Source organism: Wasmannia auropunctata, unplaced genomic scaffold, assembly GCF_000956235.1.
Source record: "Wasmannia auropunctata unplaced genomic scaffold, wasmannia.A_1.0 LD336092.1, whole genome shotgun sequence".
Classification (NCBI taxonomy): Eukaryota; Metazoa; Arthropoda; class Insecta; order Hymenoptera; family Formicidae; genus Wasmannia; species Wasmannia auropunctata.
Window position 1 is genome coordinate 1,847,687 of NW_012026798.1, and position 17,541 is coordinate 1,865,227.

Consider the following 17,541-nt stretch of genomic DNA (forward strand, 5'->3'; position numbering starts at 1 on the left):
ATTGCGTAAGATTTCCAATTGTGTTAAGAAGCGCTTGCTCACACCGGCTACGCTCGATCTAACAGCTCTACCGCGGTCGCACGAAAAGTATTTCAGACTGTTGATTCACTCGACGCGATATATTTATTTTATCGTCGCGCGTAAAGAGTTCGTACTTTTTTAATCGTACTTTTTACCGTCGCGCCGGTACGCGATTAATCATCATCTCTCTTTTTTTTTCTTTTAGACGATCGTAATATTCGATTCGACACGCCGTTCGTGCCGATTTATTCCGATACCCACCACTCTATTTTTCCATTCGCAAGTCGCCCCGTCACGTTTGTTACGAAACGGAGAAAATGTTGTTTGCTTTCGTCGACGCAAGAATTATTTTTCGCAGTTGACAAATAGGTTGTACGTGATAAGTGTCTCCTTTTTTTTTATCGGCCTCTAATCCAGAGGACACGTTGGGTCGCACGCGAGAGGAGGATTTATGTAACGAGAGTTACAAGATTAGCGGCGGCTTGCGCCGTTTACGGGGCGCGCCGTTAGTTTTAATACAAAGACGGTCACGTTCGGACAATAGATTCTGACCGAGATGCATTCGGAGTAAAAGCTTCATATTCGCGCTCGAAATTACGCGCTCCGCGCTCGGTGAAAACCGCCGCCGATTATGGAAATCGCGGGACGAGAGACGTAGATAAAAGGATTAAGAATTAGACGCGAGAGGTGTGTGACCGGGTGGTCAGGGGGGAGGGAAGGGAATTATCTTTTTCTACATCTCGATTTCAAAACAAATTTATAGACGATTCTCTTAGGAGCACTCGAGATAAACACGAAGATAAGATCTTCCTGTTTGTCCGCTATGTCGGTATCTTTAATTTTTTATTTATTACTTTCCTATTTTTCAATTCGCGTTAACTCCACCGAGGGGAATATCTTGCGATTTAGATTGACGAATATGAGAGATCAGTGCCGGCCGAATGCCGAACAGGAAATATATATAAAACACGCGAAGTAACCGAACACCTGTGACTCCAAGGGGCTTCGTGGATGAAATACTACGGGGTCCCCAACAAATACCGGATCACCGGTTCCTATAAGAATCTGTGACGGCCCGTAAGATCCCCGAGGAAACCTGCCTGACAGGTCCCGGCGATCTATAAATTCGAGGTTCTATATACCGCCAGCGAGCCGTGAATCGAGAAATCCGTCCAACGAAAATGTCCAACGGCATCAGAGATCCAAATCATATCGTTGTGGATCAACAAATCGCGAGATCGTACGTATCGCGTTTTAAATCTTTCAAGTATCGACGGTATATATATATATATATATATATATCTCTCTCTCTCCCTCTCTTATCGCGTGATTATAAATATAGCTCGCGAAGCCGCTGAAGCGGCATCGGGCAGATAAAACAATAATCCGATCTCGTCCCGCGGCGGCGCGGCGGCGATCGACAGGCCGCGGATTTGCCACAGCCGAGAAGCACCGATTCCGTGCGGCACGGAAAATCCTCCTCGTCCCTGATCCGCGTGTGCCACCGCGCGGAGGCTTCGGGGACGACGAATGTATAAATCCCGACGATCCGCGAAACGCAGGGACGTGGCGTGGCGTGAACAACAACACGCCTGTAGATTCTGGAGAATAACATCTCTATCGGAAGTGCCGTTTTTTTTTATCTGCGCGGCCGCGCGTTCCCGTGCAAACAAGCTCCCGATAATAATGCCGGGCTCCGCGCGCCGGCCGGCCGGCCGGCAACGCGATCAACTTTCGCATTAGCTCATTCACGCGTCAATCAAAACACATTAATTTCGCGAGTCGCGAGACCGGAGTCGCGGGACTCCGCGAGAGGAGGAGGCGAATCACGTTTCCCGTAATTCGGTAGAAAGAGAAAGAAGGAGAAAGAGAGAGAGAGAGAGAGGGGGGGGGGGAACCTTAGCTATGGTCGTCGCTCCCCGCAACTCGGGCGATCGATCTCTTTGTTTCGCTTACGTGGAGGCGAGTACGTGATCGCGAATAACATGACGTTCGCGCTGCCTCGCTCGTTCCTGCCGCTACTCTCTTTCTCTACTAAGTGCCTCTATCTCCCGCTCTCTCTTTCTCGCCCGCTTTTCGCTCGCCCATCCTCTTTGTCTCTCGCCCGCTCGCTCTCTTTCCTTCTCTGTCTCTCGCTCGCTCGCTCTCCTTCTACCACCGTCCCTCGCTCGCTCGTTCCATCTCTGTCGGACCTCGCCGGGCGATGCGCTCTCCGATTGCATCGTACATCCGACGACATAATCGAAGAGCTGAATTTTATTAAAAACCGGTTCGCGGGCGGCAAAAACCGACGGGCTAGAGGTAATAATCATCAAAATGCACCGTGAAGCCCCGGTTTCTTGTCGCTTTTCTTTTCTTCTTGTTTTTTCGTTCTTTCTACGCGCGATCGGTATTACGCGGTGTGTAACAATTACACGGGAGCGGCCTCGGGGCGAGAGGCCGAGCGCCTACATACGAAGAGCGTAGCGCACTAATCCGGCGAATTATCCAAGAAATTACGGGAAATAAAGGGACGTTGCCGACGCGAGCGTCTAAAAGCGAAATATAATCTGTTTGCCTCGTGTTATACTGGCGCGCTGTACACAAAGCCGTCTTACGATCGTTTACGTGTACAGAGATAACGAGAGTGTCTTGTTGATATTCTTTTATCACCGGGAACGCAGGGTGTTTCATAAATGCTGAAATCGCACATCTTCGAGAAATTCGAAGACGCGAGGGGAAACGTTTGTCGAGGAAAGGAGCATAGGCTTTAATAAGACACTCTCGAAACCGCGCGAGGAGTAGGATGTCGTTATCGTTGTTTTTCAACGTGGCTTTAATCGTCCCTCCTCCTCCTCCCCCTCCCCCTTTTCCCCGTTTAAGCAAAATGCTCCACATTTTCGCCGGAGAAAACAAACTCTCTTTGTGTCGAATTTCAGCAAACGCGAGACGCCCGAGCGGTTCCGTGCGTGCGTGTCGATGCAAGTTCGTGCCTGTTTAAAGCACAAAACCTGAAAACCCCGACCTTTGCGTCACGGGATACCCCACGGCGCAGCGTCCCGAAAAATTCGAAAAGGGACAAATACTTCGCCCGGCACCCTGGTGCGTTGCCCACCGAAGGGATAGCCATCCCGGCGTCACGGACGGTCGTGTGTTAATATACGAGCAGCGTGATTAATACTCGGCCGATTAGCGACATTAATAGAAACGCGCGACGCGTGTTACATAACTCCGCGAGCCAGCGGCTCGCCGCACATGTGTGTGTGTGTGTACGTACGTGTGCGTGTGTTGCGATTGTGTGTTGCGTGTGTTACGTACATTACAGTACTATATAATCGCGACCGGTACAATCGCGCTCCACGGAGATCCAGAAAAATCGATAGTTATCGCGAATGCGCGCGCGAACGATCAGTATTATTGTCGTTTTATGTATATAAACGCGTGTGACCGGCGAAGTTATAAATATATCGCGTAACGAGCAGCGAGTGAAACTCACGTTTGGCCCATTGGGGGCTGACTTCACGCATGGCCACGCGAGCGAGAGACGCTCGCTGGCGTATATATGTACGTATATGTATGTATATACGTATACATTGTATGTACATACACCCGTACCGCACGAGGTCCCCTTCGGCCCCTCCTGCTCCGCCATCCGTTGGGCCCCCCCACAGTTGGGAACCGAGGGGAGCGACCAAGGGGGCTTGCCCCTCCGCGCCTTCTCCCCTTCGGTGGTAACAATTACAAGCGACTTTCAGCTGTGTGCGGAAGCGCGAATAATGCGAGACCGGCTAGTTTAGCGCTTTTATAGGTGTGTATATGTACATACGCGCGATCACGCGGATGCGAAAGGCGGCTGGCTCAGCTTCCACACAAACAAAACACACACACACACACACACACACACACACACACACACACACACAGCGCGTGCGCGCGAACATCGCGACGATTCGCGTTGAATAATTGCGAGTTGTGCGCTCGCACAATGTATACCTTTATTCGCGAAAACGCCGCGGCTCCGCGAGCCTCCTGCGAGACCTCGCGCTGCAAAGATTCGATTTCCTCGCCGCGATTCTTTCCGGATTCGTCCGGAAGAATTAATTCTACGGCGACAAAGCTGCAAGGACTTTTGTTTCTCGAGATGAATCCTGATATTTAAATCCGCGTGAGGATAACGCAATATTTTCGGCTGCCGAATATAGCGGCGTCGCGGAATATGAATTATAATCCAAGTGGAAGCTTCTATTTTTACATTTATTTATTTTTCGCCTCGAGAGATATGAAAAAAGCGCGTATGTATATTGATAAAAGATAAACGATAACTGCGACTGGTTCGAGAGTTAAAACGCGACCGGCGTTGAACGGTGCTCGTCAAGAGTGGCCGAGAGGGAGTGAGAACAGAGGGGGGAGGAGGGAGGAGAGAAAGAAAAAGAGATCGTGTATAAAAACTGTTAAATTATGAAACCGTTTATTTAATCCGCGATGTCCGCGACGGTCTCGCTGTCGAAGTGTCATCAAGTGATAAATCGTTCGGCGCGCGGAGATGGGGCTTCGAGAGGGCCGCCAGATATTGCGGAAAGGAGGTGGGTCAATGGACAAGGCGATAAAAATGCAATCGGAAAATGAGACGAGAGGAGAGACCTGAAGGAGAGCGCGCCCGGAGAATCGCTGCGCCGCTGCCGCGCGCGAGAAACGCTGTCCACACAAATATATGCGCACGTAAAACACGCACACGAGCGTGTGCGTATGTGTCACGCGAGATTTTTTTAGCGATAAAGCGGCCGGTATATATATATATATATATATATATATATATATATATCGCTCTACACACGTTTGCACTCTTATAGATTCTCTTTACGTGTCCGCGCTCGCGCGCGCCGAACTCGCGATGATCGAATCCGCGCTCTCGCGATTGGCAAAAGACGAAGATAATGATAGAGGCACATAGAGGTTTCGCGAATTTTCGCGCGAACCTGCACGATTTCAATGTGAATATATTGTGCCTTGCACTGGAGAAATACGTCCCGTATTGTCCCACATAATAAATACATTCATGAAATAAGCAAAAACATGTCCTACAAAGCTTCAGTTCCCCTTTGTCCACGTACGTTCAGTATTCGATAACACGGCATTGCGACACGACTGGAATCTTTTTAATATTAATTGTATATTTTGTATACATTTAATTATATACAGGACGATAAATTTTTCCACTTAGTTTTCTTTGTAATCGATTAATTTTGCAAAATATACCAAAGTATCCTCCACTTCAAATAAGAGAGCCTCTGTTTAAAATTATCGATATGTTTTGAGAGAAATAATCTCAAATATTTTCAAATAAAAAAAAGTGGACAATTTTGTTGACTTATATCCTATATATATATATAATATGTACAGTTTAATATGTTTGTACAAGTTGTAGTTCCCAGGTAGAAGACAAAAGTCATAATAACATCATTATAAATTCATATGATATTATAAGGATGTTATGACTTTATTTATCACTTATAAGTCACAAATAACGTAAGAATTGACGTCATTGTGACATTATGTGCTTCTTTGTTCTAATTAATTGTACATATTTTATATATATACATAATATGCATGTTTTATTGCATATAAAATAAACAATTGTAAGTATTTTTATACGATAAATTGTAAAGATACACATAATAATTGCTGTAATAAATTCATTGAATATTCGAAAGCATTTATCGAATCACAGAATGACGTAAATTTGCGTGAGGTTGCTTGGATAAAAAATTGATTTCTTTCATGCATAACAATCAATTCCTGTTCGGAAAGCAACTCGGTAAAAATTTACGTCATTCCCGAGATTCCGACTGTCTTATCGGCGCGTGAGATTGAGGATGAGAGAGTGAAAAAAAAAAACACATTCTAAATTGTACGCGTACGACATTGCCTTGATACAAACGACAGACATTCGATCCGACATATTAGACGCCAATTAGAGAGTGCATGATTAGAGATAACGCATCGGTTTTTTTTTGGTCGCATGCTCTACGAGATTAGAGAACAAACATAATATATAATACCGACTTAATATAAACGTAGCGGCGAGATAATTTTGATCGATAGACTGACCACAATCGTCTATTTATTTTCATTAAACTTATCTCGATCTTCCGACTGATTGTGTATGTTAGTCATAACGATAAAGGGGCGAATTAAGTGTATGACATGATCGAAGGGGAGAAATTATTGTTTTTGTTCGCGTATCGAGCATTTAAAGGTGGATATACATACGTCGAAATCCCGAGAAATTTTCGTAGCAGCTTCGCCAATCTAGGTAATTGTCCCTATTAGTGCAGTGCTTTTATATTTAAATAAGTTAAAGTATTAAGTTAATAAAAAAATATATTTTGTCTGTTTATTTGTGCCAGTTTATTTTTACGACTTATTTAAATATAAAAGCACACTAATAGGGACAGTTACCCTAGATGCGGCACGACATGACGCACGTTCGACAAGGATTATTTATATATATATTTGCGAAGTGTAGGAGCAAATTTTACATTCTCAAATAAAATTGTTAATTTACAGCATATACCGTTATTCGGATCGGTAATATGAGAAATTAAGTTAATATGAGAATCACACAAGCACCGCGACGTGTGGCATACATAATTGCATCTTTATTTTATTATTACTTACGAAAAAAATGTTTTCTTTCCATACCACTGAATTAGAGAGGGATCGAGAAAGAGGGAGAGAGGGAGGGGGGGAGGGAAGGAGTGGAATTGAAGACAAAAGGTGAAGAGAAATGGTGATGTGAGTGGAAGAGAGAAGAGAGAAGGGGAAGAAATGGAAAGAGAGAAGTGGGACGAAAAGATGAGTGGGGAAAGAGTGAAGGGGAGTGGAAGAGAGAGATTTTTTTCTCCGTGATTATATCCATCAATCCATGTCGGCCCGACAGCATCCTGAGAGTCAGCGTGGCGCCACCTAGCACCGTCGCGTTTAACTGACACGCGACAAGTGTAACGCGGCGTCGCGGGCCGTCGCCGCCGTGCGTCGCTCCGCTCGCCAATGCGCTCCCCGCACCGCACGTCGTTCAACGTTGCGCCGTTGTCAGTCCCCGTGCCCCCGTGCCTCTTGTGCATGATCGTTCCGCACGTCGGTCCACATTGACGCAAGGTAAACCCGCTGGACGAAAACGGGCGAGGAGGTGGCGATCGTGTTCCTCGCGGAAAGGGCACGCTTGACCTCGCGCTAAACTTCACGTCGCTTTCACAAAACGGAATCTCGCGCCCGTGTGTATGTGTGTGTGTGTGTGTGTGTGCGTGTGTGCACACGAATACGGTGTGCATGCGTGAATGCTCTGGAGTGCGTGAGATCGCATCGCATATCACCTCCCGATCCTCCCGTATCTCCGCGTTACCTTATCTGGTAACCAGGTGATACGCGCGATCCTCGCGAAGGAATCCGCGCTCATGCGCGTGCATGCTGCATAATGCTTGGTTGCGTGGGTTGCGTGCATATTGCATGTATGTATGGTGTGTGTGTGTGTGTGTGGTGTTGCATCTGTGTACATGTGTGCATGTGCGTGTGTCAGACGCGACGGTAATTCGCGATTCAGTTAATGGGTCATATAAATAATGCGGATCGAGTGCCCTTCGTACTTTTAGAGGGGAGATTCGAAACAGCGTGGAACACCTACTGTCAAACACATAAAAACGTATATAAACGAAAAACGACCCGTGCTTGTTGTGATCCAAGTCAAAACGCTCGAAAACGCTTTTGAAGCGAGGAGTACCTTGTTGCCCTGTATGTCTAATAATATTCGAATAACGCTCGATGTATTTTTCGGTATAACTTTTGAAGCTCTTGTCCGCTAACGGTCTCTTTTACATCTCTATGTTATATTTGGTTTAGAAAATTCACATTTATAATTCTGTAACTTGCACAACATAATTTTTATATATATATATATATTTCATACTTATTCTATATATTATGTAATTTCTAATATTTTACATTTTGCACAACATGATAACACTCGCAAAAATTCTACATACATTATAAATAAATATACTATAATAAATATAAATATAATAAATAATATAATAATTACAGATAAGTGAAATAGAACATCTGTTGCTTTTAGAAACAGTTGAATTAAAAACTTGTTGTACAAATAATGTACTTTTGTTTCTTGAGAAAGTATCTTAAAAAGTAAGAATATTAGTCACACTTAAAGATTATTTTTTGAAAACTAAGTAATTGATAACTGTTCTTCGTCAATGATGTTTGTAGTTTGTAATATTTGCACTTAAAAAATCTTTATAATTTATTTGTTGTAGGCAAATTGTTGTTAGGAGATGGCAGCAGAAGGCAACGACCCTGAATTACGTTTATTACGATATCTGTATGTTGGAAAAGATTATGCCAATTATCAGCCTGGATATTGGTTTGCCCATCATTATTTTATAGTCAGGAATGTCCTAGCCATAGAAGAACTTGCTGAAAATGAGGAGAAGCAATTGGTACCCATTGAACTGATCACAAATGTAAATACCAGCATTCAAATCATATAATACATTTTTAAAAAATGGTCATAATTGCCTATTCTTAAAACGAGACTATTTGCAGGCATTTGAGAGCAATTTGGTTACACATCCAGAGGCTTTGGTGTTTGCCCTTGCTGTTTGCTGCAGGCAAAATAAAAGCGAGATATTACGTCATGCAGCGTACGAAAATGTGAAAAAGATTTGTGCGTCTACCCCAAACTTTATTCTGTTTGTTAAATTCGTTTCTAAACTGTGCAGAGAGAAAGATTTGAATTATATTACGCAAGGCTGGGGCCAAGGCCTGAGGAAAGCTATCAACAATTGGTACCTATCTAAAAACTCATTGGAATTTATAGAGTGTGTTACGAAATACAGAAGTAGGTATGGTTGGAAACACAAAGACATTGTCAAAATGGCTCATCCTAATGGCAATTCTCCAGGTAAACATACAAAGTCATGGTTTATGTGAGGAAAGCATAAATCTACTATTTTTTGACCTTTATTAATCTCTTTTATTTTCTTTTTTTATAGAAATCTAATCTTGTTTATTTTCTTACTTACATATGATTGATGATGATTTTATAACTAGAATTGATAACTGATGACTAAAAGTAAACTAAATAGCTATTTTTGTGTAACTTGTAAAATTTAATAGATAAAATAACAGTAGCATTTGCATTATAGCGTAATTGATGATTATAGGTATCAATTAATAGTAAAACTGTTACTTAGGTAATTAATTATTTTGTAGAAAATAAAATTATACTGAAGTACGTAATATATGGCTTGGAAAAGACCAAAAAGGATATAATAGCTGACCAGATAACGGAAACTCCTGATATCACTAAATTACTGGAATACATGAAAAATATTGAAGACTTCAAACATTGCGAAGATGAGCTCGAAGCTGCCAGAAAGGTGGAAATAAATGGATTCTCATTAGATCATGTACCTGGACAGTTTTTAAAATCCAAGGAGGTAAAAAATACAAGCACACAAAATACTTTTTATTATGCGTTTCGTTAGAAATTCTAATTTATGCAAAAACTGATAAAATCTAAGATTATGAAAAATGCAATTTTCAACTAATTTTTAGAAATGACAAAGCTATATGTTATCTATTATATTTTTTAAACAAAAATTAAACTCAATTATTAATATATGTATATATAGTACTGAACTCTCAGTTGTGAAGAATAAGATTGTCAAATTTTTAATGTCAAATTTCCAAATAATCTTCCCAATAATCAAATAATTTATATACGGTTGAAAAAAGTTTCTCAAAAAGATATAAATGATCAAAGGAAATTTTGTTAGCGTTAAAACATATTTATCAAGAATTGATTCCAACAAACTGATATAACATTTTCATTATTTCGTACGTTAGGTTTGGAATTCATTGGTAATGTCAATGGACGTTGTTGCACTTCTAAACAACCTTCAAAGGATTCACAATCTTGGGTGTCTCGGTCCTGATGAGCCAGCAGTCGAGAAAGTTACGGAACGACTTACTGATTCACACTGCATTGAGAGTAGTGCAGTTCATCCGGCATTAATTTTTATTACGTTAAAAAATTATGAATGTTCTGGAAAGTGAGTATGCAACAGTTTTCAGCAGTACTCCATGTGATTTGCATGCCTCGAGATTATCAAAATTGTCACTAATAAATGTGCATTTTTCAGATTTTTGACTTATGAAAAGCGAAAAGTTCGAGAACTAGCAAAGAAACCTGAACCGCCAAAGTATCCAAATCTCAAGATAACAGACGCTTTAAAAGAAGCATTCCGTCTGTCATTTAAAGTAAGTTGATTTTTCTTATATTGTCTCACGAAGTGTTAATTCTTGTAATTATGCATTTTATTGATATTAATATGAATTGTCTCATAATTATTAATATATAATAATGTGAATAATTAACATCGCTAAGCATATATTGTATATATATATATATAAATAAAAACTAACATAAATATAGTAATAAAAAACTAATGAAAGTTAATAATCATATTTTTAAAAAGACAGATACTTATCATTTTACGCGCGTGCAGAGATAAAATAATAAATTGCTTGATAACTGTAAACGTTAATTATCTTTCTTTTTAAAAATATGATTATTAATTTTTATTAGTTTTTTTTTTATTACTAAAATAATTTGTGTTAAAATATTTTATAGTAATATAAAAATATAACTAATAAGTGTTTTTTTAGATAAATATTGTCAGTAAAATTAATCTAAAATTATTATTTTAGATAAATGTCATCTAACTTATTTATTTTATATGCCATTATAATGATATAACAGTAATTTATTACAATATAATAACTATTTACAGAATATACAATCTACAAAGTTGCGCTACTTAGTGACAATCAGCACAAACAAGGCGATGGAAACAAGTACTTGGCAGAACGGTAATATGACCGGCCTCGAGACAGCTGCTTTGATCGCGTTGACACTTTTACGTTCCGAGGAGAACGTTACTATAGCGACGTTCAGGAACGTCGGAATTTATATAGTAAACGTACAGGGAACGGATTCTTACGACGATATTTTGAATGCCATAAGGAGTGCATCAAGGGTGCATCAAGGAAGTACCAATCCGAGTAAACCGATTTTGTGGGCCAAAAATAAACCTAAGCAGTATGATGTCTTTATCAACATTATGGATCAAATATTCCAAAAGCACGATGAATCCCAGGAACATCTAATATCGTACAAAGAGGATCAGAACCTTCCTGATACAAAGTAAGTGTGCACTTCTATTTATTATTTGAATTTCTCAAACTGAAAAGGCAGAGACATATACAAATTTGTTGGATTATCTAAGAAATATTGTTAAATATTTTACAGTTTAATTTACTAAAGAGATTATTTTTAGATTTTTATTTTGTTTTAATATGGTGCAATATCACCAAATAAGTCGCACTACAGTATCTCTTTAGCAATAATAACATAAATATAGTTAGCTGTAAAGTGATTTTGACAAATCTTTATAATTTATATGATTATTACTACATTGTGTATACTGTCATACAAAATCATACATGTAATGTAAAATAAATATCTCCTTAAAAAAAATTATCGGTATTAATTTTAACATATTTTTAACGAAACTATATTAATATCTCAGACAAAAGTAATTAGTAATGTTATATCGAAATATAAATAGCTGCAAATTTCTATTGCTTTGTATTAAAGAATAACATTATTCTAATTTTATCTTGAATATATATAATAAATCTATGGTTTTTTTCGCAGACTAATCACTTGCGCCTTATGCTCTTCCTCACCATATCGTAAAACACATGACCGTCATGTCTTGACTATCAACGGTTTCGATGCTACCGTACCTAATGTCATCCAGGCGTTTGCAAGGGGTTTATTTTAGATACTAGCATGAGTTAAATCTCTATTGGTAAATAGCGATTGATTTGAAGACGAATTGGTTGTCAGTACGGTCACCTTGATATCTTTGTATCTTATTTTTGCAGAAGATTCTTCAAAACGTATTTCTTCAAGAAGTCACAAGTGGTCAGTCAAGAAGAAAATTTTCTCCTTTTAAAGCATTCGATACGAAAGTGAAGAAGCATATGGCAGTTTTAGAGGCCGGTGGTGAGAATTTATCTGGTTAGAACAGGTTTTTTCTTCGAACTCGAGTTTGACTAACGAGCACACTAACGCAGAACGTGAGTGAAGAGCTGGAGGAAAGTTACGTTAAAAAGAGCTTTCAGAAATTACTTAAAACAGTGCCGAATTTTGGAATTCAAACTGTCTCGCCTTTTTCGTCAGTTCCGAACGTCGGCTTGTTTGCACATCCATGACTGAATCAAATTATATTTAATTTTACTATCTGTTAATTTTTTTAAGATATATCCAACGGAGACAGTATATATACTTTTTAAAACATATTGCAAATATGTAAACGCGGTGAAGGTGATTGAGAAAAGTGATCGTGCACTATAATTGGCATGTTGATAGTAATATTAATATTTACTACATGTTCTTAGTGTTAGGAAAGAGCTGTGTAGCATTTCCCACATTTTTTTGTTGTGATCAGGTGATTGAAAAATGATCAGGTATTTTTTTACTCCTATTCGGATTTCCGACGATACGATTCAAATAACTCGGCAGTTTTATTTTTAGTAAACGCTAACACAGTATCGTATCGATCCGATTATATAAGCAATATATAGATTAGTTATGGACTATTTTTTACACTGTTGCACATGAAATCTCAGTTTTACGTTAATTAATTTTTGAGATATCGTTTATTTAATTAATCTCTCTTTTTAATTTTAATAATATACATAAATATACGTCTGAAACAAGTTGAAATCTTGTATATGTACATTGTCATATACTATATTTAAAACGTGATTTGTCGAAGACATTTAGAAAGCTGTCAGATGTTTTACTAGAGCTTTAAAACAATTTCAAAAGAGAGATTTTCTTTTGTTTGATATATATTTATCACATCGTAAAAGGTCGGTCTTATAAACCAATAGTCTCAAACTCACGCGGTCCGCATACGAGTCCTCATCTGTCCATCTTCCGAAAATCTATGACACCTTGTAGTTTGCCTCTGCCTAAAAGCTCAGTGCGGTCTGCGGCGAGCTAGTTAAGACTCTGCCATAAACATTAATTAAAATTAATTCCTCTGTGTCGCCTTTTAATTTTATAAAGATACAGAGAATCGCTTAAATCTTAGGTAACTCTCTAACTTAAATCTTACTTAATTTTTAACGTTTATGGGAACGACCTGCAATGTGGATTGTTATTTAGTTTCGAAATATTTTTCGCGCGAACTGTAAAAAAAACTGTGGACCCGAAGTGTTTCATATGCAACTGTAACAATCTTGTTTTGAAAACTAGGAAAAGGAAGTACAATTCAATAGTCCTATGTTTCAGAGTAGTGCATTACGCAGCGAAAAAAAAGTTTAGGATAAGACTGCATAAGCGGATACGGAAATACGCGTATCTCAAGTAACATACGGTGCATTTTTTGACTAATGGTAAAAAAAAAAAGAAAATCTTACTCTAATATTATTAATTGCTTGCTTGTTTCTGGTTGGCGGGGATGCTTCTTCGTAATAATGCGTATAGATAACGTGACCTTATTAAAAAGAAAAAAGTGACACGCTTCTGGGACCGGTGCGCTTCTGGACGGTTAAAAATAATAATCTAAAATAAGTAAAAAAAAAGACAAAAAAAGAAAGAAGAAAGCGGAAGACGTAGAAGACGGTGAACATAGGAACGTTGAAAATTTTCCCACTGTGATATGCATTTAGCCCCAAAGAGTTATAGACTTACATTAGTATAATTTTACTGTTACTATCTCATATTTGCCATATCCAAAGTGAACGTGAGACAAATACTAAATACACTACTGAATAATACTGTGATACGAGATACATTGTTGTTGTTCAAACTAGGGAAATGGTATTTAAGTGACGCGGCCAGAAGCGCACCGTGTTTGATATTTGTTGAGTCTCTGCGCGAGTTAGCGCGTGAATTTTTTTGTTGAAAATTTTGTATCATATCTCGAGAGGAAAAAAAAAAGATGGGCTTTCGACCTGCGGATTATTGTTATCGGGTTTTTCCCTCGTTTCTCACATGAGACCACGGAAGCACGTACCTCTTTCATACACATTGCTAAAAAGTACAGCGTGGATGAACTCTCAGGTCTTCGAAACAAATTTGTGAACTAAGTGCTTAAACTATTCACCTGTTCTTTGCAGCTGTCCCCGATAATCTGCGGATCGAAAGCTGCCAACGTAAATTCTATTTCAATAGAGTGTTCCGAAAAAAAAGGGTATATAAGTAGACTATTCTTTAAGCAATCTGCATTTTGCTCCTGATGAAAATAAAGTCGAACTAATTAATACTAATTAATACAAATTAAAGTCACGACTTTTGACGAGTTAGGCAAAATGAAAAGAATTCAGCTTTATCATTAATTGTCGAGAGAGATTTATTTAATAAATTATCAAGCGAGAATTAATTGTCGATGGATTCAATTTCTTAAAGCAGAAAAAGAAATTAAAAGCAAGAGAAATCGGTTCTATATTTATCAAATGGCATATTGTATTCCGAGATTGTATTGTACATAGCGATTGAAGTATATGTTAATTTTCCACGTTTTAGAAATTTTAAGCAGAATTGCGCTTGCAACTCGGCGAAAAGAGAAACCCGTAATACAAATTACGCATAAGTTTATTTTTAAGAATGGTATTTTAAAAGAATTAAAATCCACACACACATACATACAACACACGAATGTTTGTTAATCTCGGTTGCGCAGCGTCCCGCAGAGTTCTGTATAAATTATAATTTAAATCGGGAGTGATGAAGTCAGTATATATCTTCTACGCTGGACTATATTCCTACTCGAACTTCGTGTTTTTAGCGAGCGTATACGCGCGCTTAGAGAAATTATTTATACACTTACTGCACACACTTCGTGTCTAAAGCGTTCAGTGTTAGGGGAGAGAGAAAATAAATCTCTAGCGCATTTTTTTACGGGAAAAAACTTCTGGCGCGAAGGCAAAAAAAACTTCTTTCAGAAAAAAACGAAATGTCTAGTTACTAAACAAGAGTTTAAGAGTATATATGCTACGATCATATATATAGTAGCTCAATGTATTCATTGGCATTAGCAAGTAGGCATTACAAGTATTTGTATATGTACGGGAGCGTATTGCGATCGGAGAGGATTCCCCGCGCACTTCGTCTAAGCTCTTTTTTACAGACGCGTTTACAAGAGTCGACCAATTTAATTCTAAAAAAAAAAAATCTCAAATCTCTGATAGCAATCTTATCATAGTACAAGTTCCGACCTTCACCTTAACTCGCATAGCGTTGTACGCGAAGACAAAAAAAATTATATTAGTTATAATATATTAAATTTAGCTGTAATATTCGAATAGTCGAGGGTTCACGAGTCTCGAGAAGTAAATCTAAAAATCGGAATCCTTTCCGCTCGCGGTGCATGCAGATATATATGTATTCATTAATACTATTATAAGAATATATACGTCCGAAATATATGATATAGACTGGCACACTGGAGGAAGAAAATGGAACAGAAAAGCAAAAAAAAAGAGAGAGAGAGAGGGAGGGGAAGAGAAAGAGAGCAGTACAGCCAGAATCTGAAGAGAATCACTTCTCATGCTGTTATTTCACAGTCCATTGATTTCAGGATGTGCTGTATAGTTAAACAAGAGGAAAGAAAAACAATATGTTGAATGTGTTCATGCTAGAAGAAAAAAAAAGAAGAAAATATTTACCGCGTAAGGAGAGAGAAAGAGAGAGAAGAAAATAGGAAATTCCGCATTATGTAGTTATTAAAAATGGGAAAGGGATGTAACGCGAGAGGGGACACCCGTCGGGTGCGTCATGGGCACCAAGTGCCGCGTCAACGGCCGCGCTACGTCCTTGCAACTTCGCGATGTTGAGAGGCGAAAAAGTGTGGGGGGGGAGGGGGGAGGGGGAAAAATTAGCTTCCTTGCCGAAGACGATTCTCCGAGGTTCCGGACCGACCATTGATTTCGACCAGGAAGCACGAGCGATATTTATCCGATACTCATATAGTATTTTACGCGCCGCTGGACACGCATCATCGACCGTCTCTCGGAGCAAATGTCGGTTGACCGCAAATCTGTATAGGACTAAGGACTGTAGAGGTACTATACCACACTACGTTTCTGTTAGCGGCATTTCAGTGTGTTAAGTTTTACTGAAGAGAAGAGGCGACGTTGTCGCTCTCGTGAGAGCGACAAGTTGCTCGATCCGATTCCACACGCGGTACTTTCGACAACCGGAATATACCACAATCCCGGATACGTATACATACACGCAGACCTTTCGTTTTCCGGAGGAGAAACAATCTGGTATGCGCGGACGTGATTAGTCAACCGAAGGACTTCCATTAATTTTTTTTATTTATTTTCAAACGTTCTTTCAACGTTCTTTCTCGCATTTCTTCTCAGTCGTATGCAGACTTACGCTTGACTAAATGTATACATAAGTACGAAATAGCGCCATGTTCCTTAGGATTATGATACACGAGACAAAACCTATAATTCCATAATTAGTACATTGTCGCTTCAACGATCTAATAAGAAACTAGACAAAAAAAAGATGCTCAATACCCGTTGTTCGAAGTTTTCGATGCAAATGCCAAAAATATATATATAAAAAAAAAAGAGAAAAGAGCGAAATCGAAGAACGGAACGATATTCAATTCTACATGTACAAACCGCAATGAAATACCTCGTTACTTATTCTCAGTGTAAAATAGCAAAAGCGAATTGTACTAACTCTGCGAGTTACGACGTAAAAAAAAAAGAAAGAGAAATTGTCCTTCTGGTTCGTGATTCACGCACTGAATGCCTATCTTTTGGCCTTATCTTTTTACATACGGAAATCCATACTGTAAAAGCGAGTAAAATGGATCGATTCACAGGCAACAAACAATACCGTTCACTCACTGCTACCTGTTCGATGGTTTTTTTTACGTTTCGCACGTGGGCGATCCGAGAAGGTCTTGAGACTCTTTAAAGAGATTCCCCGTTCAGCTCTCGACGCGCACAACCGCGATCTCGTCAAAATCCTATATATGCCTTTTAATCGCAAGCATTAGTCAAAATTGGTGTCGTTGCGGCCAGCATGCGTTCCCTCCCCGCGCTGTGAAAGGGATCGGTGCGCGACGAGAGATAGATCCTTTCGAAAAATCTCAAAGCCTTCCCCTCTTCAGATTTCCCACGTGCTAATCGCAGCGCCCGAAATTGTACACCGCTGCGAAATTGATTTCTCAGCGTTTTTATTTTCTTTTTCGTTTAAGGATAGTATTATTACACGTAGACTACATTCGTAAAGCGATATATTACTCGGTAATTTATGGCACATCGGAATCTGCGGAAACCGAAGTAAAAAAGAATTGTCGCGTACACAAGCTGCGTGGGAGAAGTTTCGAAACGAACCCATGAATCGAAACTTTGAAAAAGTTA

At 39.3% G+C, this 17,541-nt stretch overlaps 1 protein-coding gene across 3 annotated transcripts; it reads left to right on the forward strand.

The window, feature by feature from the left end:
• The first annotated feature begins 7,047 nt into the window (after positions 1-7,047).
• On the forward strand, positions 7,048-15,851 carry LOC105462928 (60 kDa SS-A/Ro ribonucleoprotein-like). Of its 3 annotated transcripts, XM_011709860.1 has the most exons (10): positions 7,331-7,788; positions 8,098-8,196; positions 8,325-8,531; positions 8,614-8,971; positions 9,283-9,509; positions 9,919-10,124; positions 10,215-10,332; positions 10,866-11,278; positions 11,792-11,948; positions 12,025-15,851. In XM_011709860.1, the coding sequence occupies exons 3-9, from the start codon at positions 8,343-8,345 to the stop codon at positions 11,919-11,921; spliced, it is 1,641 nt and encodes a 546-aa protein (XP_011708162.1). In that variant the 5' UTR covers positions 7,331-7,788; positions 8,098-8,196; positions 8,325-8,342; the 3' UTR covers positions 11,922-11,948; positions 12,025-15,851. The 3 variants fall into 3 exon arrangements, with proteins under 3 accessions (XP_011708161.1, XP_011708162.1, XP_011708163.1); XM_011709859.1 differs by lacking the exons at positions 7,331-7,788; positions 8,098-8,196 and adding an exon at positions 7,048-7,158; XM_011709861.1 differs by lacking the exon at positions 8,098-8,196.
• The last annotated feature ends 1,690 nt before the right edge of the window (positions 15,852-17,541 follow it).